This window comes from Podarcis tiliguerta, assembly GCF_965153285.1.
Source record: "Podarcis tiliguerta genome assembly, chromosome: 3".
Taxonomy (NCBI): Eukaryota; Metazoa; Chordata; class Lepidosauria; order Squamata; family Lacertidae; genus Podarcis; species Podarcis tiliguerta.
The window spans coordinates 19241005-19267344 of record NC_139536.1 but is presented as its reverse complement, the minus strand read 5'-3'; the positions used below and the strand labels follow the sequence as shown (position 1 = coordinate 19267344).

The 26340-nt window shown below is 40.6% G+C and overlaps 1 protein-coding gene and 1 long non-coding RNA gene across 5 annotated transcripts in view; one reads left to right on the top strand and one right to left on the bottom strand.

Annotated features, from left to right (window-relative positions):
- Window positions 1-26340, top strand: SOCS5 (suppressor of cytokine signaling 5). Of its 3 annotated transcripts, none has more exons than XR_014509414.1 (2): window positions 1-503; window positions 12659-13123. XR_014509414.1 is itself a non-coding variant. In XM_083433093.1 (2 exons), the coding sequence occupies exon 2, from the start codon at window positions 19643-19645 to the stop codon at window positions 21239-21241; it is 1599 nt and encodes a 532-aa protein (XP_083289219.1). In that variant the 5' UTR covers window positions 63-503; window positions 19631-19642; the 3' UTR covers window positions 21242-26340. The 3 variants fall into 3 exon arrangements, 2 of the variants coding, with proteins under 2 accessions (XP_083289219.1, XP_083289220.1); XM_083433093.1 differs by lacking the exon at window positions 12659-13123 and adding an exon at window positions 19631-26340 and having other exon boundaries at window positions 63-503; XM_083433094.1 differs by lacking the exons at window positions 1-503; window positions 12659-13123 and adding exons at window positions 3385-3526; window positions 19631-26340.
- LOC310674241 overlaps window positions 10239-26340 on the bottom strand; it is a 34974-nt gene continuing 18872 nt past the window's right edge. For both annotated transcript variants that reach the window (XR_014509469.1, XR_014509470.1), the window contains exon 4: window positions 10239-10633. This is a non-coding gene — a long non-coding RNA (uncharacterized lncRNA). The remainder of the gene's footprint in view (window positions 10634-26340) is intronic.

The following is a 26340-nucleotide window of genomic DNA, read 5'->3' as shown; positions in this document are numbered from 1 at the left end:
GAGGAGTGGGCGTGGTTTGCATATTACTTATTCCCACGATCGGTGATTGGCTGCCTCGCTTCTAATCAGGGGGACGTCGAAGAAGGCCGCGTTGCTACGTTTCTCTCCAGGCCTGCTCCCCGCCTCAGCCGAGCTTAACGGTTGGCCGGAGTACGCGAGTCTGCCCTTTCGTTGCGATTGGCTTCGGCGCCGTCACTCCACCCTTCCGCCCGCCCCCCGTCTCCCCCGCCCCATCCTCCTCCTCCTCCTCTACAGTGTCTCTCGGCTCGCTTGCTGGCTGGGCCTGAGGCAACAGCCGTTTCGCAGGCCGCGTGAGGGGAGGGGGCTCCGCGCTGCTGCTGCCGTCGCCGCCACCGTCGCCGCCTCTGCGACAGGCCGGGGTGATGCTGGAACCCAGGAGGGAGCCGGCGCGGCGCTGAGGAGGAGGCAGAGAGATGCGCCGGCCTTCCAGCACCGCCAGCCTCCGCGGCCGCCTCCAACGGCCCTGAGCCGCCGCTTAGTAGGTGAGCCGGGCTGGGCGGACTAGACCGAGGAGGGGGAGGTCGCCGTGAGAGGAAAAGAGGGAGCGGGGAGGCCTGGCCGGCCGGCCCAACAACCCACCCTTCCCCTCAGGAAGGCCCCGTCGTGGGGAGGGCGACCTGCCTGGGCTGCCACTTCCCGCCCCCGCAGGGAAATGTTAACGGGACGGGAGGGGGGCGGGCAAAACACGCCCCGCCACCGCCCCCTCCAAAAAATAAAATAAAAAATGCAAAGTCTTTGCAGCTTTAAGGGGCATAATGCTCCTGACTGTACGGTGGCCATGAAAGATAAACTTTATGCTGTACTGCGGAAGGCCGCCTTTCATTCATTCATTTTGCAAGTTGGAAAGGTGAGGAGGGGGCTTAATGTGCAATTGCCGCCTTGCTGCCTCTGGTCTTGAGCACGAAGGGGCTGGAGGAAGCTGAAATAATGTCAGCGGGGTGGGCGGAACTGCACAAATATACTTTCCTCCGTTTCGCTGGCGAGTCCGTTTTTGTATTTATTGGAGGTAGGTGGGGGTGGCCGTTATTTTTGTGGCCTCTGAAGCCTTGAAGTTTTTAATATTTAATGCTGTATTGTTTTTAACACTTGATGGGGAGACTCAGCAGATGGGCGGGGTATAAATACATTATTATTATTATTATTATTATTATTATTGATCTGCACGGTCGGTGTGGGAGTCAGTTGCAGTCAGATGCATGTCAAGATTTTAGCAGGACTCGTTAGTAGGGTTTTCTTAGGGCTCGCCTATAAATGTCCAGGTTTTCCTTGCTTTGAAATTCAATATCGGCAAGTGTACTCCAGCCAGTTTCTTCAGAACTGGTAGCATGCTTTCCCCAGAGGTGGTTATGGTTATTCTAGGGGTGGGTCCTGCAGTGGATAGGTGCCCATTCCATCCTTAATAGTAGCCTGCTCTTTCCTTAAAACCACCCCAAGCCTTATTGACTTGTTCAGATACTGCATTAGATGAGTTAACAATCATTGCAACTGATAACTCAATATGCAATATTGTTACCAAGTGGGGTATGTAAGAAATGGCTGTAATGAGTAGCTAGTACAAAGGAATGAAAAATCCATCCAAATGTAAGAAGCTGCTTTATGCTGGTTAAAGCTATTACCCTGTCAAGCCCAGATTTCTTATTCAGTCTAGCAGCAGCTTGGAGAATTTGTCCCTTTCCCAGGTTTGCTGGGATTATTTAGCCAGCACTTTAGTACTGTACACACAAAGCATGGGCTTTGGCACTGAGATCTAGTTGCCCCCTATTGTGGTTCTGTGCTTGACAGGATTGGTCTTCTATTGTATTCTTCTCAGCCATGGATAAACTGAAGGTGACTTCAAATGTGATGGATTTTGTGCCCCTAAGCACTGCGGTGTAGGGAGAAATGTGCATAGAGCATGCATATTTTTTAATACAGTGATTAGATATAACAAACTGGATGTGTATGAACTTGAATGGGGAGGCTGCAGCCATTTTCAGTGGCTTGGGTCTGTGATTGTTGCACACCACTTCATGCAGTTTGTGTTATAGTACTGCCTGTACAAAATTTGTCCTGCTAGAAGCAGTCTTGGATAAGTCACTTCGTTCAGTCTGTCCCATTATCTGTAAGACTGATATCACACCATACCTCAGAGTAGGGTAGTATCATGAGAATGACAGAGTTGTTGTGTTCAAGTTCTCTGTACATGGTGCTGTATTAAAGACTGCTATATTAATGCTTAATGCAATTTTTTTTGTACTATGCCCTTTTAAAATGTGGTTTTTTTGTAGGTGGGTTACTAGGTTGTTGCTGTTTTTATTTTTATTATGTATTTCATGTTTTTATATTTTGATTTTATTCTGTAAACCGCCTGGGACCTTCGTGTATAGGGTGCTATATTAATTAAAACATAAATAAATAACCCTGCCCAGTATTATGTGAACTTTTAAAGTGAGTTAGCACGTAATTTCACTTTAACATGAGCCTTAAAGTGTGATGAAGTACAAATTTATAACCAGTTTACTAACTATGTGATAGGAGAATCTAATTCTTCTGTTTGATTATGACTTCTAAATGCCACAGCACTTGCCTCATAAATAAATGTTTAATCTGAAGTACTGCTATATTCTCTTGGTCATATTGCCAGGAATGTGTATTGGATAACAGTCTTATTTCTTAATAAAAATAAACCTTGTGAAGTAGGTGTGTTCTCTCCCCCCCCCCATTTAATCAGTAAGTTAATTTTTTTATTTATAGGCCTTCTTCCAAGGTATTTCAGAATGCATTAAAATGACAAAATATGGCAAACATAAAATAATGATGTAAAACACAATATAACGAAAAGTAGAATTGCAGCCTTGGGTTTGGAAACCATATGATTATGCCTGATGTCTAGATCTAATTGCTCAGTGCCTTATTAGCCAATATATTTACTTAGAAGCAGGTTCATTGATTTCATTGTGACACACTTGCATATGAACACATGAACCTGCCTTAAACTATCAGAGCATTGGTCCACCTCACTGACTATTGTCTGCTGCTGACTAGCAGTGACTTTCTAGGGTTTAAGTGTACATTGGCCTTAGAAAGAAATAAGTAAAAATGTTGTGTCAGGAAATATGTTCCATTATAAAACCTTTGCCTTAAGACACAGTGCTTAGTCAAGCAAAACAGCTTTCCTAGTTCAATTTTATCTTTGTAGTGTATATGCATACAATACTGACTTTGGTTTTAGGTCTCTTTCACACAAGATGGCTTCACAGGCATAACCAGGAGGGAACATGATGCATGATATTTCTAGGATAAAAATATCCAGGAAATGCTTTAACTCCAAGACAACCTGAACTCTTAATGAGGAACATGAGGATTGCTTTTCTTGCAGATTACCATGCAAAATAAATTGTTCATTCTGGGTCACCTGTAGGACAGTGAAATAGAGCAATGTGGAAGTGCCCGGAGGAAATACCCATTTGTGCAAAAACACATCCGGCTTTTTAGTCACCGAGACTTCAGCCAGGAAATTCTTCATGTGAGTGCTGGAATGTTTTACAAAAATTCATAAATGGCAAACGCAAGTTGTTCATAGACAGTAATATCTGTAGATTTGTGCAACACTTCTAATATCCTTAAATTTTTATATACACAAGTGTGTCACAATAAATTTAGGACATTAGATATTCTTGAATAAAGACCCCCTGAAGAAGAAGAGGAATCTTTCACTGTGGATCTGCCATAGTGAAATATGTTGTAGATCACCTTCCTGTGAATATATTTCAGTTTGTGAGAGTATAGTATTGACATAGTTTTTCATTAAAGCTGCCAAAGGGGAACAGAGCAGGGCATTCTCTAAATTAACTAGGTTGCTGTGAGCCTTATGAATACTTAACACAGTAGAAATTGCATTGTTTCCATTTGTTCTCTCTGTTTACCGCATGTATGTAGTTGGAGACTAGTACTGAATTAGTCCTAGAAATATTGTAGGGAATTCAGTGCAGCCATGAGCTAAGATTACTGAGTTGTTTTATATAACATTGGACAAGTTGTATGCAAAGTGTTTCAGATTATTTTCCTTTCAGAATTAAAAACAGTATTTCCTAGAAGGCCAGGTAATTCTGAGGAGGAGATGTGTTCAGTGGCCTGGCACTTGATATACTATATTTAAATTTATTGAGGTCAGGCAAGGAAGTCTACACTGCTGTCCTTTTATGGCCATGTAAAAGATTTTCACTCCAAATACTAAAACTATTGTGTTAATACTTAGTTTTTGGTAGAGACCCTAACTGTGCTAGCGGGATAGAAACTTAAAGGACATGGGTTAGTGTTTGGCTGTACTCATCAAAACATTCTGACTAAAAGTTTCAGGCTTAGTTCAGCTGTAACATTGTAACTTTGCTATTAAATCCTTTCTATAGCTCACATAATATTTTAAGCCTAGTCAGCCTTGTAACAACATTTTATCAGTATGTGGCAAGCTAAGTTCATGTCTCTTCATGGCTGAGAATGGATTTGAACCCAAAGCCAACATACTAGCCACCGATTGGACACAAAATGTGATCCTGAGAGTAGTTACAGACTTTGATAATAGTTCTTAAAGCCAGTGTGGGATTTACATTTACCTGGTAATATTGGTCAGCAGTTTGTTATTAGCAGACGTTTGGGTTACAGAAGTTGCACCGACAGCTGACTTGGGTATACTTGCTACATTTCTACTTTGCTCATTCCCAAGTCCTTCACTGCTGAATTGTCATATTTCATGATCCTTAGTTTGTCAGAAGTAGACTGTGTATTTTAAAAAAATACACTCTAAATCACCCTTCTCCAATGCAGTGTCTTCCAAATGTTCCAGGCTCAATTCCAGCCAGTGTGGCCAATGGCCAGGGATGATGGAAACTGTAGTTCAGAATATCTGAATGGCACTGTGTTGAGAAAGGCTTCTCTAAACTATTTACTCTGCATTGTTACTTTAAATTCTGTGTGAGTTTGTGGCTCCTAACCGTACTTCTTCCTAGAAAGTTAGGCTGCAATGCTAACCCCATTTATCTGGGAGTTAGTCCTGTGGATTTCAGCAGGACTTAATTCTGAATAGATACAACTAGGACTATTCTGTTAAAGTTCTATTAAAGACAGATGTTTAGAAAACAATTTCATATTAGGTTCTAAAACATTTGTACTCATTGAGCAGGGACATCAACCACACATCTTCTTGAGCTGCAGCATAAATTTCCAAACCAAAATGTTAATTTTGAAGTCCTAAGGCCAGTATTTCTGTTCATGCTCATTCTGACTTTGCATTTGGATCAAGTTGTAAGGCCTTCTAAAAAGTAAACTGCTGATCTGCTGATAGTTTAAAGCCACAAATCCAGTGTACACTTTGAAGCAAATTCCATTGAGTAAAGCATTTCCCTCTAAAACAGGTATGTGGATTTGGTGTTAATTTACCTAAAATGCCTGTTTTACAGGGCCAGATAACATGACACCATATATGCTCATATTTTTGTCACTTGCCATGAAGCAAAGGCTCAAACCACTGCTTGTTGTCTTTTTTTCATTCCTATTCTGGATTCTTTCCTCCATGTCCTTTTTTGGCTTTGGAAATGGCCCTGCAGCTTTCTCTTTTCCTACCTTTTTAAAACAAACTTTCACTATTACTTGTCCTACTTGTTTAGTTGACCTCTGTTGGCAATTCAAACAGTGTTTTATACTTTTTGGTTTGACTTACACTACTGTGTAACGAGCAGTTTGGATTATCGAAAATTCTGCATAAAGGCAGGAACATCCAGTCATGCTTGGTTAGTGCCATTGAAATTGTTATGCCTAAATAGGTGCAACATGGCAAACCTGCATCTTTAAATTGTATTTTCCTTATTTAAAAAAGATGCTTGAAACTAATAAACATTTAGACTGCCTTGGTAATACATTTAACTACCGTATTTTTCGCTCTATAAGACGCACCAGACCACAAGACGCACCTAGTTTTCGGAGGAGGAAAACAAGGAAAAAAATATTCTGAATCTCAGAAGCCAGAACAGCAAGAGGGATTGCTGCACAGTGAAAGCAGCAATCCCTCTTGCTGTTCTGGCTTCTGGGATGGCTGTGCAGCTTGCATTCGCTCCATAAGACGCACACACATTTCCCCTTACTTTTTAGGAGTGAAAAAGTGAGTCTTATAGAGCAAAAAATACGGTATATGAAGCAGACAGCTTTTCCAGTGACTGTTGGACAACCCAAGTAGTTGGATTCATTAGGACTGGTTGTTACAGTTCTTTCTTCTGGGTCATTCCCCGCCAAATCACCTGGTGCCATATGCTCTCACAACTCAGATTTTGCTCGAATTTTAAAATGTGTAGATACCTATAAGATAAGCTCTAAATACTATTTTAAGATTTTTTGGTCCAAAATTTTTGGTCCATATTAAATATCTTTTGGATGATAGGTCTAATGATATTACACTGGCCGTGGCAAAGTTTCTTTCGGAAGTTATAAGAATCAAAGATCATCATGTTTGAGACAAAACAAAATGACCGCCTCGGTTTCTCTCTCTTGTGTGGTTGGCTGTCTCAATTGTATTTTGTTCTGAAATTGTTCTACGGGTCTTTGGACCGCAATAAAGATTTATATATATAGAATATGCAGAAATGGCGAAACTCGCGGGAAGACTCAGAGACAATGATAATGAAGACTTTAAAAGAGACTGGGAACCGTTTATGATGTATCTACAGAAATATTGTAAAGAAATGGACTCAATAGCAGGGTTTGATTAAACACTTAAAAGTAAGAAAATAAGTTTAAAGGTCAGGAAATAATAATATGGAATGTAATTCAGTGCAAGATATAATTATGAAAGAAAATTTGGTATGAAAGTGATAAGAATTTAAGTATATTGAGAGGTATAAGGTCGTAAAAATAGGACAAAAATTAAGCAGAAGTAATAAATATTTAAAGAACCAGAAGGGGAAGTTGAGGGAAGTAATGGTTTTTATTTCTTTTTTGTTTATATGACAAATGTTACATTGTGTTATTTGGTTGAATATTAAATTATAAAATCCAATATATATCCATCCAGCATCATTGACCATATTACATCTATGGGAAACAAAATAGCTTTGACCATATCATTGCAGGAGTGTTTTACACAATAAATGAACAAGGGCTCTGAGACGTATTTTGTTTTTATTAAATAATCAATAAAACTTAATTTTTAAAATATATTAGATGACATTGTAACATAAGAGGGTACAGTTTTAACTATTCTCATGAATGTGTGAGTTATTTCAGGCTCAGAGAGACATTAAACCTGTACAAAAATAAATAAAAATTGTAAAAAATTATAACTGCAAAAAACACTCTCCTTATTTTTAAAACATAACAAGTACATGGTTAGCCCATTCTACAACAAAAGTACGAAATATATGTTAGTTGTGGTTTGCGTGCTGTGGCTTATTGAACCTACCGGGAATAAAATAACAAAAATTCAATTTGAATGGTTGGTGATCCTTTTCTGTGGCACTTAAGATCATTTTTATACCTTATTTTGAAAGAGACCACAATTAGCTTTATATTGATACCAAAATAAGCCGAATTGGTTGAAAAATAAGCGAAACAGGAGGTTTTTTTCTACACTAATGCAGAAATTCCATTAGCCTAAATTGCACAAAAATTGAAATTTTCAAAAAATTCTCCGCCCAAAATTTGGACCAAAAAATATTATTTTGAGCTTATCTCATAGGTATCTACAATTTTTTTTAAAATGGAGAAAATCTGAGTCGTGAGAGCACAGTCGACTAATAAAATCAGTTGATTTGGCATGGAATGACTCTTCCTATAAAAATGGAAGAGCTGGTCCAGTATTGTTGACATCTATGGGATAGTTCTTCAGTTTATTTACCCGAGTGTCTCATTCTTTATGGGTAACTGTTATGTCATCCATAGCAGACAAGTAACACCAATTAATATTTTATGTACAGGCCTTTGTTTTGGTAGTAATGGTTATTAACTCAGTTGAGCACTAGGCCTAAATTAAGCCACTTATAGAAAATGTATGTTCTTTAAAATGTGATTTATTTTGAATTGAATACATTTTAATTTTAGTAATGCATTGACTGCAGCAGTAGTCTGGAAGGTAGTATTCAACTTAAGTTTAGCTCAGAATAGACCATTGAAATTAATGAACATTACTAAGTTAGGTCCATTAGGTTTACTCTGATTAAAACTCAGGGTGACAAATGCTGTATTTTGGGTCAACCTGGAATTCTGGTGTGCCAAGTCCACTGCAGTTTTTAATATATATCTTATGTGCTGATGCCAAAAAGAGGCTGTGCCACTCTATAACCTTTGGGCAATTTAGAAATTTTTGGCTCCGGCATGACCGAGAAATCTGTTCAAGCAGCAAATGTGAAAAGCTGAAAAGAAAGAAAAGGGGTGGGGAAAAAAGAAGTAAAGGGACTGAGGGGATGAGAACATAGAAGGGGAATTGAGGGAATGGAAAAATGAAACTTAAACATCCAGCTTTAATATAAGGTTTCCATTTGAGTTGCTCAGCACTTTCAAATATATCGAAATTAACTAACAATAGTGTGTACGATTACTGGTCCCAGTGTTCAAGTAAACTAAACCATTTCTAGCTACATAAGAAAACTACTCTACTTAATTGAACAGCAGCTTCAGTATTTGAATGAAACCATATAAAACTCCATCTTTCCAGGTCATCTGTTCAACTCTTTGCAATAAGAATGGAGGTTTAAGCCATACTTTAACAGATTAAAACCCAATATGCTCTTAGAAACCTCCAGAGAAAGGGCGTCTATAACTTCTCAGGGCAAATTGCTCTGGTTTGCTTGGTTTTAAATTTCCATAATGCTCCTTAGCAAAGCTTTATTATCTGCATTCTGGGCATAGATTTTTATTTTCATGAGATTATTTTTGTTACAAGCTGCCCAGAAAGTTTTGTTATAGGGAGACATATAAACAATAAATCAGTAACAAAAATATGTCTGAGCTTTAAAAAAGAAACTTTAGGTAAATAACTCTAGTTCGATTATATTAAGAAGCGCAGCAGCTCTTTCTATACACTGAGTATGATAGAATCAGTAGCAAATTCTAATATAATCTTAGCTGGTTTAATCAAGTAAACTATATGGGTATTCTCCCAGCAGGTGAGTTCTTCCAGCAATCTTGTCTCCATGTAGATGCTGTTGATTCACTACAGTGCCAGAATATATTCTTAAGAAGAAAATTTATCTCCTGTCAAAGTAAAATAATACAATTTTTGATGAGGAACCTCTCCTCCAAAACTATGAATTTTTTCATGATAGGGTAGTGGGTTTTTAAAAAAATGAAAATGGTTGACTGATTTGGAAGTAGCTGTTTGAAAGCTTTTCACATTTATGTGTTTGAAAAATACTTATAAGCACTAGCCTGGGAGTGGGATCCTGTCAGATTTCTCTGTAAACTTGTATAGGATGGGGGTGCAAGGCTTAAACAATAAATTAGGCTTCTAAATAGGCAGTAGTCTGGCCATCATGCTGCGATAAGTAAGAATTAAGCTTTAAAAAAACATAATATTTTTTGCTTTCAGTCCACAAATGACTAATACAGGTAAACTGTGGGCAGGCAGGCTAGTAAAAACAGTGGGGTAATATTTTTTTCCACAAGTCTACGGTTTGTTTCAATCCACAAAAGCTGCTAGACTAAAAATTGTAGGCTAATTTTTTACAAGTCTTCCATATGATCACAAAAGTTGCTGGATCACCAAGTTTTAGTAGCAAGTCTGTCTTTGAATACCCATACTCATTTTTTTGCATATCTAGCATCATGAAAGAGAAAATCAACTTTACAAAACCTTTCTGATTGGGTAGCAATTTTCTGTTTACTGGTGGTTATTTATATGACTTACAGCATACAATATGCAATATGTAAAACATATATTAAAACATCAGTAAATAGAAACATTGGGACACGGGTGGTGCTGTGGGTTAAACCACAGAGCCTAGGGCTTGCCGATCAGAAGATCGGCGGTTTCGAATCCCCGCAACGGGGTGAGCTCCGTTGCTCGGTTCCTGCTCCTGCCAACCTAGCAGTTCAAAAGCACATCAAAGTGCAAGTAGATAAATAGGTACCGCTCCGGCGGGAAGGTAAATGGCATTTCCGTGCGCTGCTCTGGTTCTCCAGAAGCGGCTTAGTCATGTTGGCCACATGACCCGGAAGCTGTATTGGTCCCTCGACCAATAAAGCGAGATGAGCGCCACAACCCCGGAGTCAGTCCCGACTGGACCTAATAGTCAGGGGTCCCTTTACCTTTAAATAGAAACATTAAAACATCCTGCATAGTAAAAAGGCCTTCTGAAATAAAATGGTTTTAGCCTGATACCTGAAACTTAACCCAGACCATCTCTGCCTGATTCCTAATGGAAGGGAGTTTATAGAGTTGGGCCCACTACACCTAAGGCATGACTTCTTGATGACACGAGTTGTGCTTCTGATCTACAGGGGAACTGCTGATAGGGTACTCACTCACTGGGTTATCACCTTTATCGTGGTGAGTGGACTTGCATGTTCTTATGACTCTTGTGAGTGAAGCCGTCAGGAATCTCGTACTCCCAGCAGGGTCACCCAAGGCAGTAATGTCAAAGGAAAGAAGCTAGACAAAGAATGATCCAAAAAGTCCTCAACGGCAGAACAGGCGGATAATAACAAGTGGTATGTTACAACGGCTGTGAAGGCAGATGAAGTCTGCAACAGATAGCAATCTACAGGTTGTCGTGACTACTCATGGCATCAGAACAGAACCTTACTGCTAAGACTGTGTGTTGGTCAGCGTGCACTGATCTACACACATAAATCAAATTCATGTACAGGTGTCTTCCAAAAACCAAACCTATACCCCAGAAGTCCCATAGCAATCGGCAAATGGTAACGGGGGCAGGATCGTGAAATCTGGAAGCCCCTAGTCATGAACCGGCACATGGGCGGTGGATACAGATTCAGTCGTTCTGACTCAAGGTACGAGGCAGTTGAGCAGCTCGGTAGCTGCATCCATGACTGAGCAGCCCTTTGCCATTGGGTGGTGGAACCCTTTTTAAAAAGAGAGAGAGAGAAGCAGATGCCGAATGTTGAAAGTTGAGGGTGATAAGACTGTTGAATAACTTTCCATTGCAAGTGTTTTTCTTTTCAGAATTAGCTCCATTAACCCCTGTTCTCCCTGTGAGCAAAAATATTAGGGGTGTCTGTATTCTTTCTTCTCCCTCCTCCTTAAAAGTGAGGCAGAAACCAGAAGGGATTTCTTAAAACAGCAAATAAAAAAGAACTTCACAGCTCCTCCCCATCCATACTCTGCTTCTAATTCCAACCTCCTCTTGCTGCTTTTTGCTTATAAAATAAATAAGTCATGAAGATGGATGTGGGGCTGCTCATCACTTGTAGTCTCAGGGCCATTTTTCAGATTGGTTGGAAAGTTATCTTAGATGGTATCTTTCCAGCTATACTCTGTCATGAAGCCACTGTGTTTAAGTAGTTGACCTTTTCAGTTGTTAATTGATAGCTCCTTGATTTCTCCCCTGCCCAGCACTAGGAGACAATGTGAGTCGGCTGCCTAAGGCAATTGGAGCAAATTTCATGTTGTTGTTTTGCCTTGATTATAAGCGTTCCCATTTTCTACTGATGTGGATGTGACCATTTTGTTTGTTTGTTTTTAAACTACAGTAGTTGGTGAATTGTATGTTATGAAGCTAGCAGACGCACTATAGGTATTTGGGAGGCTTTTTTTAAACAAAGTACTAAAATGAACATTCTTGCAGTGCAATCCTATACTTGTTTCTCAGCAGTTCAACTATTCTCAGTGGGGCTTGCTCCCAGTTAAGCATGCATAGGATTGCAGCCTGATTGCACTTTATTGTCAAGTAGTAGATGAGTGAACTAGAACATACTTGCTCTCAAATTATTGCTCTCAATAAAGAGGTCATCAAGAGTTCCGCTATGCTTTGCTTGCAGGCTGAATGACCCTCTTGACTCTGCCCACCTGTTTTTTATTTTAACCATAGCAGATTACAAGCTAGGAAACTTAAATATAGCAGTACAAAAAACATTATTTCAGTGACTCATGCACAACTTTCTCGTCCAGAGCAGAATATATCTTGAGGTGTATGCACTTCCATGGAAGCAGAAAACCTTCAAGTGGGGGAGGGGGCAGGCTGAAGATAGTTGTGTTTCTGTCAGCTACTTTCTGAATTCTTGGATTAAGAGTTTGGCTTTAAATCTTTTAGATAGATAGATAGATAGATAGATAGATAGATAGTTTCTGCTAGTTCTGTTATCAACATTTGTCCTGATAGCTTTTGGGAAGAGGTCACATAGGTACCAAAAGGCTATTCACAGTTGTCAGGTTTCTATCTTGGTTGGTAGAGTTCAACCCCTAGCATAGAATTCTGAAACATTGCTTTGAGTCCACATAGCATTTACTGAGTTCTCATTCTTATAGATCAAAACAAGAGCTGTAGCTATTTCTCACTTCTGTGACATCATTGCAGCTCATCCAATAGAAACAGGCTGATAATCAGTTTTATTTAGTGGAATTCAAGGAAAACTTTCCTTATATAAATAAAAACATCACTTTTTGGAAAAGGTCCTAGAAATAATCATTTTATTATTTTCTGAAATTACATCACAGGTGAGGAACTTCGTTGAAAGATGGTATCTGGCAGAGAATTAGAACATTGTCATATTGGTGCTTACAGCTCTGATCACAGAAGACTGTGTGTGGAAAATACTGTTTTCCCAAAAAAAGTTATGCTAAATGGAAGTAAGAATATTATTGTCTGAGAGAGTTCCTCTCCTCATCCTGTGCTGGTTGCCCTTTCCTTCCCTGCTTATTCTTCATATAATAGTTGTTATGTCTCTGCAATGGTGTAATTTCAGTGATCACACATCTAGAACATTGATCATTTTAGAAAAATGGCCACCTGTTGACTGACAGTAAACAAAGTGCTAAACTTTCAGTAGCCAAATTCTTGCCTCTCTTTTTTTTTTTTAAAAAAAAGCCAGCAGTTCCCAATATTTGGTCTAAATTTCTTTTCTGATGAACATGCAGTGTCAATACTTTGTGGGACAGCAGAAGCCAGGTTGCATCTGTTCCCAGAACGGTCATGCTGGGGACAATTGATGCCTATGCATCAGGCTGATAAGATGCATATCCTTATTTACACTACCATAGCCAATTTTATCAGGTAAGGATAGCATGTTGTAGGGTTTATATGTGCTGGCCATGATCCCTGTCTCCATGTAAGAGACAGCTATAGGGCACTTATTGGAGGGAAGTGATGAGCAGTTCTTCCCTTACCTTGTGTGGGTGTGAGTGTGTGCTTATATAAATGTGTGTATGTGAGGGTGTACTTACAGGAGAGTGGCAAAAGAAAATAATTTTTTTCCACTCTCTGCCCCTGTGCCTCCTGCAAATTCAGGCACATTCTGTGCCAACTTTTAAAAGCCTGCTGAAAACTTTTATATTCTGCTATGCCTGTGCAGGCAGTTAAGAATACACCTCCTCCCACACACAATGGTCCATTTATATTTGTTTTCAATTTCTTTTCACTTGTTTTTTATTTTTAATGATTTTATTATTTGGCTTTGTGTTTTTATATTGTTGCAAACCACTGTGATATATTACAGTGGTACCTCTAGATATGAACGGGATCCGTTCCGGAGCCCCGTTCGCATCTAGAGGTAAACGTATTTAGTGATGGCACATCTGCGCACGCGTGTGTCTCTTTTGCCGCTTCTGCGCATGCGCGTGATGTCATTTTGAGTGTCTGCGCAAGCAGCGAAACCCGGAAGTAATGCGCTTCGTTACTTCCGGGTTGCCGCGGAGCGCAACTCGAACGTGCTCAACTTGAAGTAAATTTAACCCGAGGTGTGATTGTATTATGATACAACGGTATATAATTTTTTTAAATAAATGTGGGGCCCTATGTATATATATAAAAATGTAATCTAAACACAGACAATTGGAAAACACTGGCCTGCAAGTGCTCCGATTGGAGAACAGCCTTTACCAAAGGTGTCTTCTTCGCCGTCGCTATCGCCACTTGGTAGGCTCGACATTGAGCTCTAACCTGTGTAACCCAAGGTACCACTGTACAGGCATTTTAACAAACTGGTTAAATACGTTCATTACAGGTTATATCTCCCCAGACCAGATGAGCTTTATGCCTTGCTGGCAGATAGTGGTTCCAATATGACACCTATTGAATGTCATTCATTATAGTAAAAAGAAAGGTAACACGCTTGCAGTAACCTCATTAGCTGTTTACAAGGCCTCTGAAAGGCCGAGTTCGACATTTTTAAAAGCACTGATACATAGACTTAACATGAGAGAGTGGTTTATTAATTCAATTTTTGAAGTGTACAGTTTTTGAAGTTCTTATGCTACTGTCAGTGTAATTTTTCTCGACTCAGAAACCCCTATAAAAAGAGGAGTAAAACAAGGATGCCTTTTGTCCCCACTTTCATTTGCCTTGTCTATTGAATCATTGGTAATAGTAATTAGAAACAATGTGAATGTAGAAAGTGTAAAAAAAATAAGTAAAATGAATACTGTTATCCTTTTTTTGCCAGTGACATAGCTCTCATGTTATCAAAACCAGAATTGGCATTACCTGAAATTATCTGAGAATTGAATAATTTTGACAGTGGCAGGCCTACACATAATGAAACCAGATATGAAATTATGTACCGTATTTTTCGCTCTATAAGACGCACCAGACGACAAGACGCACCTAATTTTTGGAGGAGGAAAACAAGAAAAAAAATATTCTGAATCTCAGAAGCCAGAACAGCAAGAGGGATCGCTGTGCAGTGAAAGCAGCAATCCCTCTTGCTGTTCTGGCTTCTGGGATAGCTGCGCAGCCTGCATTCGCTCCATAAGACGCACACACATTTCCCCTTACTTTTTAGGAGGGAAAAAGTGAGTCTTATAGAGCAAAAAATACGGTATATTGGGGTCCTCACAAGGCCTCAAGTTTTCATACAAAGCATTGTGGGAGCTCAAAAGCTGAATTACCTGGGAATATTCATAACAGAAAACTTGTACTCTTTAAGTAAAGCAAATTTTGAGCCCTTGTTAGGCAAGGAACTGAAATCCTGGGAGGGTCTAAACCTTTCTTGGTTGGGCCACATTGTGGCTGTGAAGATTTTAATCCTCCCACGTTTCACTATTTCAGGTCCTGCAAATAACTATAATAGGAACGTGGGTGGCGCTGTGGTGTAAACCACTGAGCCTTTTGGGCTTGCTGATCGGAAGGTCAGCAGTTCAGATCCACACAATGGGGTGAGCTTCCACTGCTCTGTCTCAGCTTTTGCCAACCTAGCAGTTTAAAAGCACACCAGTGCAAGTAGATAAATAGGTACCGTTGTGGCAGGAAGGTAAATGGTGTTTCTGTGAGCTCTGGCACTTGTCACGGTGTCCCATTACACCAGAAGCGGTTTAGACATGCTGGCCACATGACCCAGAAAGCTGTTTGTGGACAAACGCCGGCTCCCTTGGCCTGAAAACGAGATGAATGCTGCACCCCCATAGTCGCCTTAGACTGGACTTAATCGTCATGGGGTCCTTTACCTTTCACCTTAGTATGTATAATGCTTTAACAACAAGTTTGGCAGAGATTATGGGGTAAATTCATTCATAGTAGAAAGAAAGCTTGGTTATGGGTAGTGGCTTGTTTCTGTGCTTTGCTTCATAGACTCTTAGAGCTCCTTAGAAACGGAAAGAGAAACTCCAGGGTCCTGTAGGACCTTTCTTTTTAACTTTGGAGTAAGGCAGATTGGCCCCATACTGACTGTGCTGTGCTTCCAATGCACAGTACAGTTATGTGAATAACCCCTAGCTCCAAGGTTAGGTGGAAGACTAGGGCTTACGTTAGTGGTTGATGGCCGGTGGCCCCTGTGAATTGTGGACCCCTGCCAGTTGACATAGCATATTGGGCACCAATGTCTCTTTTCAAGCCGTGCTTTGTCAAAGTATATTACACCTTTACAGTTTCACATTTACCGTATTTTTTGCCCTATAGGACGCACTTTTTCCCCTCCAAAAATGAAGGGGAAATGTGTGTCCTATGGGGCAAATGCAGGCTTCAGGAAGCTATCCGCAAGCCCTGGGAGCCCGGTGGGAATTCCCGCCGTGCTTCCTAGGCTTGCAGATAGCTGCCTGCATCCCGAAGCCCGGGGCGCGCTGAGCAGCGTGCCCCGGGCTTCGGGCAGATATCCGCAAGTCTGGGGAGCCCGGTAGGAGTTCCTGCTGGGCTCCCTGGGCTTGCGGATAGCAGCCTGTTCTTGGGGCTAGGGTCGGGGGAAGCCTTAGCTTCCCCCGCCCCAGCCCTGTGCCTGGGGGGGAATAATTCCCCCCCCCCATTATTTCCCCCCCAAAAAACTAGGTGCGCCCTATGAGCCGGTGCGCCCTATAGGGCGAAAAATACGGTATTTCAAATTCATTGCTTCTAAGCTGAACCCATAGTATCCATTTTCTTCCTGTGTTTTCTTATTGGGCCGAATTCTGTGAACTTGGGAAATCTATGTTCACTTTGCAGCCATCATCTCAGTCATCAAATAACTACTCTTAGTGTGCTGTCTAACGTGGTTGTAGTGGGGAACCATTTTTGTACATCTGTGTATGTATTCTAGGTGTTTGTATGATAATCTTAATCAATTATATACTTTTTAAATAGTTTAATGTATTTATAATTATGTTTTAAATTTAAGTTGCTTGGAGACATTTTAGAAAACAGGCATCTAATAAATCACAACATATGCACTACTCACAAGTAACAAGGAGAAACTGACTAAGTGCTGGGGAGGGAGGATGAATGGTGAATCACACAATGGTATTGATTAGACTGACTCAATAAAGAGTTTGTCTTTGAAATGGCCCTGTTGCTAGGGGGAAGCTGCCTGCTCAGCCAATACCTTAATGGAAGGTTGATCACAATTTACAGTTGCAGAAACTAGAAACGTTCAGCTCTAGTTTTCATTTTAAGAGCAAGTATTGGGGTAGATAGAAAACCCTGTCAAAGCAGCAGCAAGTTTGTGCCATCTGCCCATCCAATGTGGCTCCCCGGTTAATTTGTGTTTTGTGGGCCCCAACCATACAAAAATGGCATGCATGATACACTGATGCAGATATCTGGCTGACACACTGTGCTCCTCCACCTTCTGTAAGCAACTTTGACATGTTGGCAGGGCTGCCTACCTGTGAATTCCCTGACATCACTGCCACCATCATTTTGTGTATGCTGCCTTTCCATAGTTATAACAATGCTCAAGGCTGCTTACAACATGAAAAGATTTACATAATCACAAACACAACAAAAGTCATTTATAAATAAAACACATCAAAAAGTACACAACCAGGCAATTTTCACATAAATCATGAAAGATCTGAAAATAAAGATACAAAGAATTAATACCCATAACAGTGACACAAGTCCCCAAGCAATACCCCAAACCAAGAGTCTGTTCAGCAGCCTCAGCTTTTGTGACTGGAGTCATTCAGGGCCCCACCCTCTCAGGCTGGGTGGGAGAAGTCCAGCAAGGCAGGGAGCAGGAATCCCAGGACTGGCAAGGCACCAGGTGATCAATTTTACCTTTGCAGTGCAGCTTGCATTCAAGCAGCTTTGCAAAGGAAGGTCCCAGCCAATAAAAGCGGTGCTTGGAAGTTACAGCTGATCAGCACTGTCCTTCAAGCTCCATTTTTGGCAAGGCTTGGCTGCACTCAAGAGTTTCTGATCAGGAACCCTGGAGTGTAGCCAATCGCAGTGGGACATGAAGTCACTAGTGATCAGCCTGCGATTAGTACTGACTTCAAGTCCCCCTTTCAACATGGCTCTGATTGGGGGCTTCCGAGTGGAACCAATGCCACCCAAAAGGGGTTTGCATTTGGTGGCAGATCTAAAAACTACCAGATACAAGACTTGCTTGCCAAGGAGCAATTGGGAGCACATTTTCAGGCTCCCCGTGGTTCCTTTGCACCACCCGTGTCTTTATCTTTACATATATGATGTCATGTGGGGTTGATGGATGTGACTTAGGGAAAATAGGATTGTGGCCCAAATTAGGATGCCTGCTGGGCCTAATTAGGCTGAAGGCTCCCTGCTACTGCTCTAATGCATAAAGTGACTATAAACAGATACTAGATGAGCATCTGTCAAATAACAGTGTTAAGCGTGGGACAACGTGATGGTGTAGTGGGTTGAGAACAAAATCTGCTGTATTACAATGTTATATCATTTCAATGGCAACTACAAAAATTGCTTACCTGGAAAACTAATCTTAGAAAAGGGATGTATATTTAGTAGTATTTTGATGTTGAGCAGCAGCTGGGGGAGAAGCAGGCAGCCAGCTCAAATGATCAGCCAACTCAGATCACCAACTGCTTTGTGGGTCATCGTTCAGAATTGTTGCTTCAATGTACTTGCTGATTGACAGGAATCTTTTCGCAGAGTTTGCTAATACTTTCAAGAATATTATGGATCCTGTTGTTTTTAGCTCTGCCATCGCATTCTCCTAGCTTTGATATTTTCTACTCCAAAGTCCAGTGTTGCAGAAAGACTATCATTTTTTAAAACATAATTTTTTGTGGTACATTAGTATGAAACTTTCTGTTAGTGAACACCTAAAAAGCTAGGGACGCGGGTGGCGCTGTGGGTTAAAGCCTCAGCACCTAGGACTTGCTGATCGAAAGGTCGGCGGTTCGAATCCCCGTGGCGGGGTGCGCTCCCGTTGCTTGGTCCCAGCGCCTGCCAACCTAGCAGTTCGAAAGCACCCCCGTGTGCAAGTAGATAAATAGGGACCGCTTACCGGCGGGAAGGTAAACGGCGTTTCCGTGTGCTGCGCTGGCTCGCCAGATGCAGCTTGTCACGCTGGCCACGTGACCCGGAAGTGTCTCCGGACAGCGCTGGCCCTTGGCCTCTTGAGTGAGATGGGCGCACAACCCTAGAGTCTGTCAAGACTGGCCCGTACGGGCAGGGGTACCTTTACCTTTTAAAAAGCTAGTAAACTGAATTTTAAAAAGTACTAGTCACAGATGATCCAAAATCTTCCTCTTGTTCTATAACTTTATCCTTTACTAAATGGGAAATCTAAATGAATATGAATGCTCAGTTTAATTGGGAACAGTAGCTGAATAAAATCACCATGGAGGTTATATGAGCATGCATTTTGTAGTATTTCTTATCTATTTGCAGAAAAGAAAGCCTATGAAATGAATATTTTAATAAGGAAAGGGTGACACTAATGTTTCTTCCTCAGTTTCAACCTTATACATACACCTGTCCAAAGCCTATCCTATTTCTAAAATTATAACTGAAACCTCTGCACTCCATTGCATAGAATATCATAAAAACTGAAGTGTTCATTATAAATAGAAAATCCTAAATATTTAGGGTGTAGAGTATTTAAACAATTTGTTTTATTGTAAGCTACCAATGAGGGCTCCATTGGGGTATATAAGGGGGAGCAATAAAAATATAAACTTTCCCCCTTAGCTTCTCATTTTGTTAATAAGTTGTCTTAATAAGTGTTCAGAAACTCATTTTGAGTCTCTATTCAGCAGGTGACTTGACTAAAATATTGTCTTCCTGTGTTTGAAATTTAGGTAACCTAATCCATGGGTAAAGTTGGGAAGATGTGGAACAGCTTCAAGTACAGATGCCAGAATCTCTTCAACTCTGAAGGTGGAAACAGAAGTGAAAATGTAGATGTAAACTCGAATTGTTCTTCTGTTAGAGATAAAAGTGTGTTTGTTCACGATCCAGCTGCGCAACGACCCAGCAGCCCTTTAAGAGATGTTTCTTTACAACTGAGTCTAAACCCTTCAAAAAGCTCTGCAAGGAAAAATCAAAACTGTGCCGCAGAAATCCCACAAATTGTGGAAATAAGCATTGAGAGGGAGAGTGACTTGGGTGTTGGCACAGGAGCTAGACTTGCACGAAGAGATTCCTACTCAAGGCATGCACCATGGGGTGGGAAAAAGAAACATTCCTGCTCTACAAAAACCCAGAGCTCTTTGGATAGTGATAAAAGATTTGGCCGTTCTCGCTTGCAAAGGAGAGAGAGAAGATACGGCGTGAGCTCTGTTCATGACACGGACAGTGTCTCAAGCAGGACCATTGGGAGTCGCTCTCTGCGACAAAGACTTCAGGATACTGTTGGCTTGTGTTTTCCTATGAGAACGTACTGCAAACCATCCAAACCTCTCTTTTCTAACAAAAGGAAGATCCATCTCTCTGAACTAATGCTAGAGAAATGTCCTTTCCCTCCTGGGTCAGATCTGGCTCAAAAATGGCATCTAATTAAGCAGCACACAGCCCCCGTGAGCCCACACTCGACTCTCTTTGATGCATTTGATCCTTCTGTGGCTTCTACAGAAGATGAAGAGGACAGGCTCAGAGAAAGACGAAGGCTCAGTATTGAAGAAGGGGTTGACCCTCCTCCCAATGCTCAGATCCATACCTTTGAAGCTACTGCACAAGTTAACCCGCTATATAAACTGGGACCAAAGTTGGCCCCTGGCATGTCTGAGCTGACTGGAGACGGGAGTTCAACGCCACAGGGAAATTGTGACCTGGAGGAAGACACGACTACTCTCTGCTTGCAGTCGCGTAGGCAAAAGCAGCGCCAGGTATCTGGAGAGAGCCATAGCCACACCAGCAGACAAGGAGCTTGGAAAGTACATACTCAGATTGATTATATACACTGCCTTGTCCCAGACTTACTGCAAATTACTGGCAATCCTTGTTACTGGGGAGTGATGGACCGCTACGAAGCAGAAGCACTTCTGGAAGGAAAACCCGAAGGCACTTTTTTGCTCAGGGATTCTGCTCAAGAAGACTACCTCTTCTCTGTGAGCTTCCGCCGTTACAACCGGTCTCTGCATGCACGCATTGAACAATGGAACCACAACTTTAGTTTTGATGCTCATGACCCCTGCGTGTTTCACTCCTCCACTGTTACAGGGCTTCTAGAACACTACAAAGATCCTAGTTCTTGCATGTTTTTTGAACCTTTGCTTACAGTCTCCCTAAACAGAACTTTCCCTTTCAGCTTGCAATATATCTGCCGGGCAGTAATCTGTAGGTACACTTCGTATGATGGGATTGATTGTCTCCCTTTGCCATCAATGTTGCAGGACTTTCTAAAGGAATATCACTATAAGCAAAAGGTCCGAGTGCGATGGTTGGAGCGGGAACCAATAAAGGCAAAGTGAACAGAGTTCAGAGTCCCCAGTAAGCTCACTAGAAATATGTGTTTTTTTGTGCAAATACAGTATAACTGTGGTTAGCACATCAGTGTTCAGCTGCTTCTTCATCTTCTTTTGCAATATGGTACTTTAAGCTTAATGTGTTTCTGAGTGTGTTCAGATGCTGCCTGCTATTAATCAAGCTTAGTTGTGAATATCTCTTGAAACAATATGTTGAACACAAATTCACACATTTTTAAATGCGGGCTTGCAGATTATAATTGTCTGGTTCTGAAATACACTATTTTCTTTCCGCAATTCCTATAGTTATTATGCAAAGCAGCCATTGAGTATTTTCTAAGTTCCATTCAATTTCAGGAGTCAGAACAAAGTGAGTTGCTGACTTTTATTTATTTTTGAACATTTGAACACCAGCAGTTGTGTTCCAGTGTAGTTGCTTTCTTAATACATTTTAAAGTTCAGTTTTTCCCCATGACAGTTTTCACATTAAAGCTATTCTAAAATGAAAAATCATGAGCAACTAGGGAAACTGCTGTCACCTAGCACTTCTAAGAATTGATCACGTACATTAATGAGCACTTATATGCATCTACTCGGCACCAAACTCTGGTTTTTAAAAGGGCTGTATCCTAATTAAGTATACTTCAGTGTATGATTTTTTGAGTGCTAATAGATTAATCAGCCAACTAAGTTTGCATAAATTTGCATATCACTAAAATAGTAATCATATGCAGGAAAAGGAAACACATACTTTATTTTATAATGATGCTTACATGTGCCTGCTGTGATACCTTGAAAGAGGCATCTCTTATAGCAGTGGTCACCAACCTTTTTGGATCTGGGGGCACATTCTGAATTTTGAGAAGATACCAAGGGTACCAGTTAGAAAACGGCTGCCACCGGGGGTGTAGCCTAACACATAATGGCTGCCACCTTCAAAAGAGAAGAAAAAGAAAAGAAATGGGAACATAAAATAGTTTGAATATGGGGAAATCAGTTCAGGTTATATATATATATATATATGCGTAATCAGAGATAAAAAGACATAAAGCTGACTCATAAGTATTTTTCCCTATCTTTTGGAGAAGAAAATAATAGAAAAACACAGAAAATACAGAAAGGACTCGCCAGAGAAGTAGATGAACAATACTGTTGCAGAGTAGTGTGATTTTAAGGCTGACTCATCTACAAGCATCTCAAAACTAGGGGTGTATGAGGATACGATGATAATGATTTTTCTGCCTTTGCACTGAGCCCTCCTCTCTCCAGACAACCTGGGAGCAATCCCTGTGGGCCAGGCAGGAGGGGAAAGTGATAACACTGATGCCTCTGAAATGACTCCCTCCCCAAAAACAACAACTTGGAAAGAATAAGGAATAATGTGGTGAGGATGGTGATGTTGATCATAATGATGCCTCTGCATTACCCCACCCCTCAAGAATGTAACAACTTGGAAACAACCAGGAAAATTCTTAGCATCATTATTATTACCACCACCATTATGATGTCTCTGTACTGGGCTCCCCCCTTCAAACAACTTTGGGACAATCCTTGCTGTAGGGCATGTAGCAGGGAGGAAAAGGGTTGCCATATCCTTACCCCCTCCTTGAATTCAACAGAGGCTTTTCTCAAGCAGCTGTGTGGTCCACATGCCGGCAGGCAGCAAACAAGTATGGCAACAATGGGAGGCTTGCCATCTTGCTCCCCCCACCCCACATTTTCAAACAGTTTCTTAAGCAACTATCCGCAGACTGCTTCACGTGGCCAGCAGGCAGCAAAACTATTAATTCCTGGGCTGCTTCCCCTATTCCAAACATATTTTTAAAAGCCTCTCAAGTAGCAGCCTGTCAACTGCTCTATGTGGCTGGCAGGCAGCAAAGTAAATGTAGCTGCAAACCTTCCAAGGACTAGGAAACAAGACAGTAACAGGAAAAGTGCAGGAAGCAGGAAATGGCATCTCTTTGGGACCCTTTGCCTGCTGCCCAAACAACTCATTTATCAGGCACTGCTCTGACTACACTCATTGACTAAAAACACTGTCAGGTGGGAGCAACCAGGCTGGTTCATTTCACGTCGGTTGCTTAGAGGAGCACCTGCACCTTCAGCTTCATAACTTCTTTTCTAGGATGGCTAGAGTCCTGTGAAAGAAAGAGTTGTGGGTAAGGGCAGCCTGGAGGCACCAGTGAAGGCCGTCTCAGGCACCCAGTTGGCAACACCCCTCCCCCAAAAATCCTACAATATGACTCAGAAGGATGAGTTCCTCTTCTGAGATGTTGCACAGTTTATGGAAGTGCTTAAAACTTGCACATTTTCTAAAAATCTGCTATAAAGTTAATCAGGGTCACCTTAATCAGATGGCTTGTAGTCAGTTGTCTTAAGCATTGCAGCCCTAGTTTAAAAAAAGTAAAGTTTAGTATACACAGTGTTTCAGTGACTTCTGTCTAACGCTGCAAGCCTTCACAGAAGTAAGATTCATTAAATTCATTGGGACTAAACTTCTAGATAAGCGTGTGTAGGATTGCAGTTTAAGTCAACCGCTGCTGGTAAGTCGTGATGATGAACTTGACTCAGCTTTAAGAAACCTGACAAGTAGTAATTGGAGCTTTGCATTAACTGATTTTTGAACGGTTCAAAACAGTATTTTTAACTGTCTGCTAAAAACTAATGGCCATCTAGCTTAGTTATGACTTAAAAGCTGATCCAGAAAAGATAATGTTCTGTTCTGCTTCTTTCCCTCCACCCTACTCAACGCATCATACGTAAAGTTTCAGGCTTCATATAGGTACTGTTGTATTTGTGAATGGTGTAGCACCTTCTTTTGGTAAGTTGTAGATTGTGTTCTCCTTGAGCAAAAAACTTTTGAAACTTGCTCTTTTGCTTCTGGTTCTCCCCCCCCCCCCTTTGTGGACAGAACATAACCTGTTTTGTCCTAGTTGTGTTTGCACTAAAATTTGTGTTGGAGTACAGAGTTCCTTGTTTTTTGCTTGTGTATCTTGTACCAATGACTAGTGCTCCCTAGGTTCTTAACCAGTTGACAGTGACTGTGAGGTAGGAAAACTTCAAAGCTGCGTATACAAGAAGAATTATACTTGTATGCCAACACTAACCAGTTTATCAATGTGTGTTTTTCCTCCGCTTGCTGTGCCTTGTTACAGCTTTTTTGTGCTAATAAAGTACAGTATTTTCAGTGTTATACTTGTATATTTGCTCTTTTATATTTGCAGAGCTTCTCTTGTAGCAGTTAACCTTTTTTTTTTATAAAAAAAGCTTTATCTTACGTTTAGTTTAGCTTGCACAAATGTACAATGATTACTTGACATGTCACCAAATTTAAGCATAAATGAAATTCTCTAGAACACCCAAATACAGATGTTTCCAAGCATTTGGGGCCATTTCACACATTGCCTGGAGGCAACTGTGGGTTTTCCATGGGATACGCTTGACAACTGGTGCAAATCCCAGCTCTCTAGTGTGGATCTGAATGGGGTGTGCTTTTTACACCCACAAATTTCATTTTTCAATGTGTGCTTCTATTGAAGGTGCGTATCTTAAAAACAACAATGTAATGCTTGAAGTGGCCTTTGGTTTTCATTGCAAAACCATAGAATAGTGGGTCTGCAGTATCTGGCCACTTCAAAAAGGCAATTATATATGGAAAACCCTTCTAGGTAAGAAGTATAAACACTATGTGTACATCATCTCATGTACACAAACACAGGTTTTGCCTGTTACACTTGTGTTTGTCCATACATTTCTTAAGCTAAATATAGATTATTCACAAGATGCATTCATTCAAAGGCTTTTTGGCACCTTGGAATGAAATGCAATTCATTTTTTATTTTTATTTTTTGCTTTCTTTTATTATATAAAAGAGTCATAAGTTATTGTGCATTATATTTGAAGTTTGACATAATAGCTTGTCATTTTTGAAGTGGACCTAAGATCAGGTGATGTTTCTGGATATAATTGGTTAGCTATTTGCCATGTGTGGCAGTGGTAAAGGGCATTATTTATACCCTTCCTCAGCCCCTGGCAAAACAATTGCATTTTTATTTTTGCACTAATGAGTTTGCAAGGAATGGATTGAATAGATGCTACAGAATCAGTGGTTAAAAAACGGTTTTGAAATACTGTTCCAGACATCTTTTATGGTAGATGGCTAGGCTACAATCCTCTAATGTCCTTCCTGGGAGTCCAACAGAACTTGGTGAGTTTTACTTTTGAGGGATCATATATAGGATTGCACTGTAAATTGAGTTAATTTTTCAGTATTGTCCACCTGCAAGACAAGTAATCCAGATAGAAACATTTGCCTGGTATCCTATTTTGTGTAATTTTTCTTTCAGAGAAGAACAGAGAGGAAAGAAAGCATTCATCAGGCCTCTGCATAGATAAGATTCACATGTCGAGTGCCCACTGTATTTTAGATATTGGCGAAAGTTGTGTAGCTCACAAGGATTGCTGCTTGTAAGTGTTTGAACCTGGCCAGATTCTTTTTACCAAAGAGGTTGAAGGAACATGTTGCTGCTTATAATCCAAACTAAAACAATTGAACCAAAGTATCTTCAGCATAAGCTATTTGGGTATAATATGCAATGCCAGAGATCATGAAAATGTATATAATTTAGCAGCAGTTACTCATAATTTTTTTAATGCAGTGTAGTCTCAATATACAGAATTGTCCAAAGTCTGTCTACTTCAACACCAGAAGATCTATATACACCAGAAAGCTATTGAAAGGAGTTTATTTAGACTCCCAGAGAGCACTTTAAATGGGCTAGTTTGGAAAACTCTCATTAGGCTAGGGCTGAGGAGAACACATAAATGTATAGGAGCCAGCATCAAATTTGAAGTTTCCGGGCATTTAGGATTATCCAACTTTGCATTAATTGTATCAAATGTGCTTTCAAATGTCAGATTTCCAATGTGGAATTTCTTTTTGCTCTGAACATGTAAGTACTTTTCACTAATGTTAAATGTAAGCATGTTATAACTGTTGGGTTTGTGTGTGGGTCTGTATTACTGAATATGCAAACTTTTGGTTTATGAACTGCGCTAAAACTAGCTGCTTACATTAAAATGGAAAAAAAGTAACCAGCATGAAA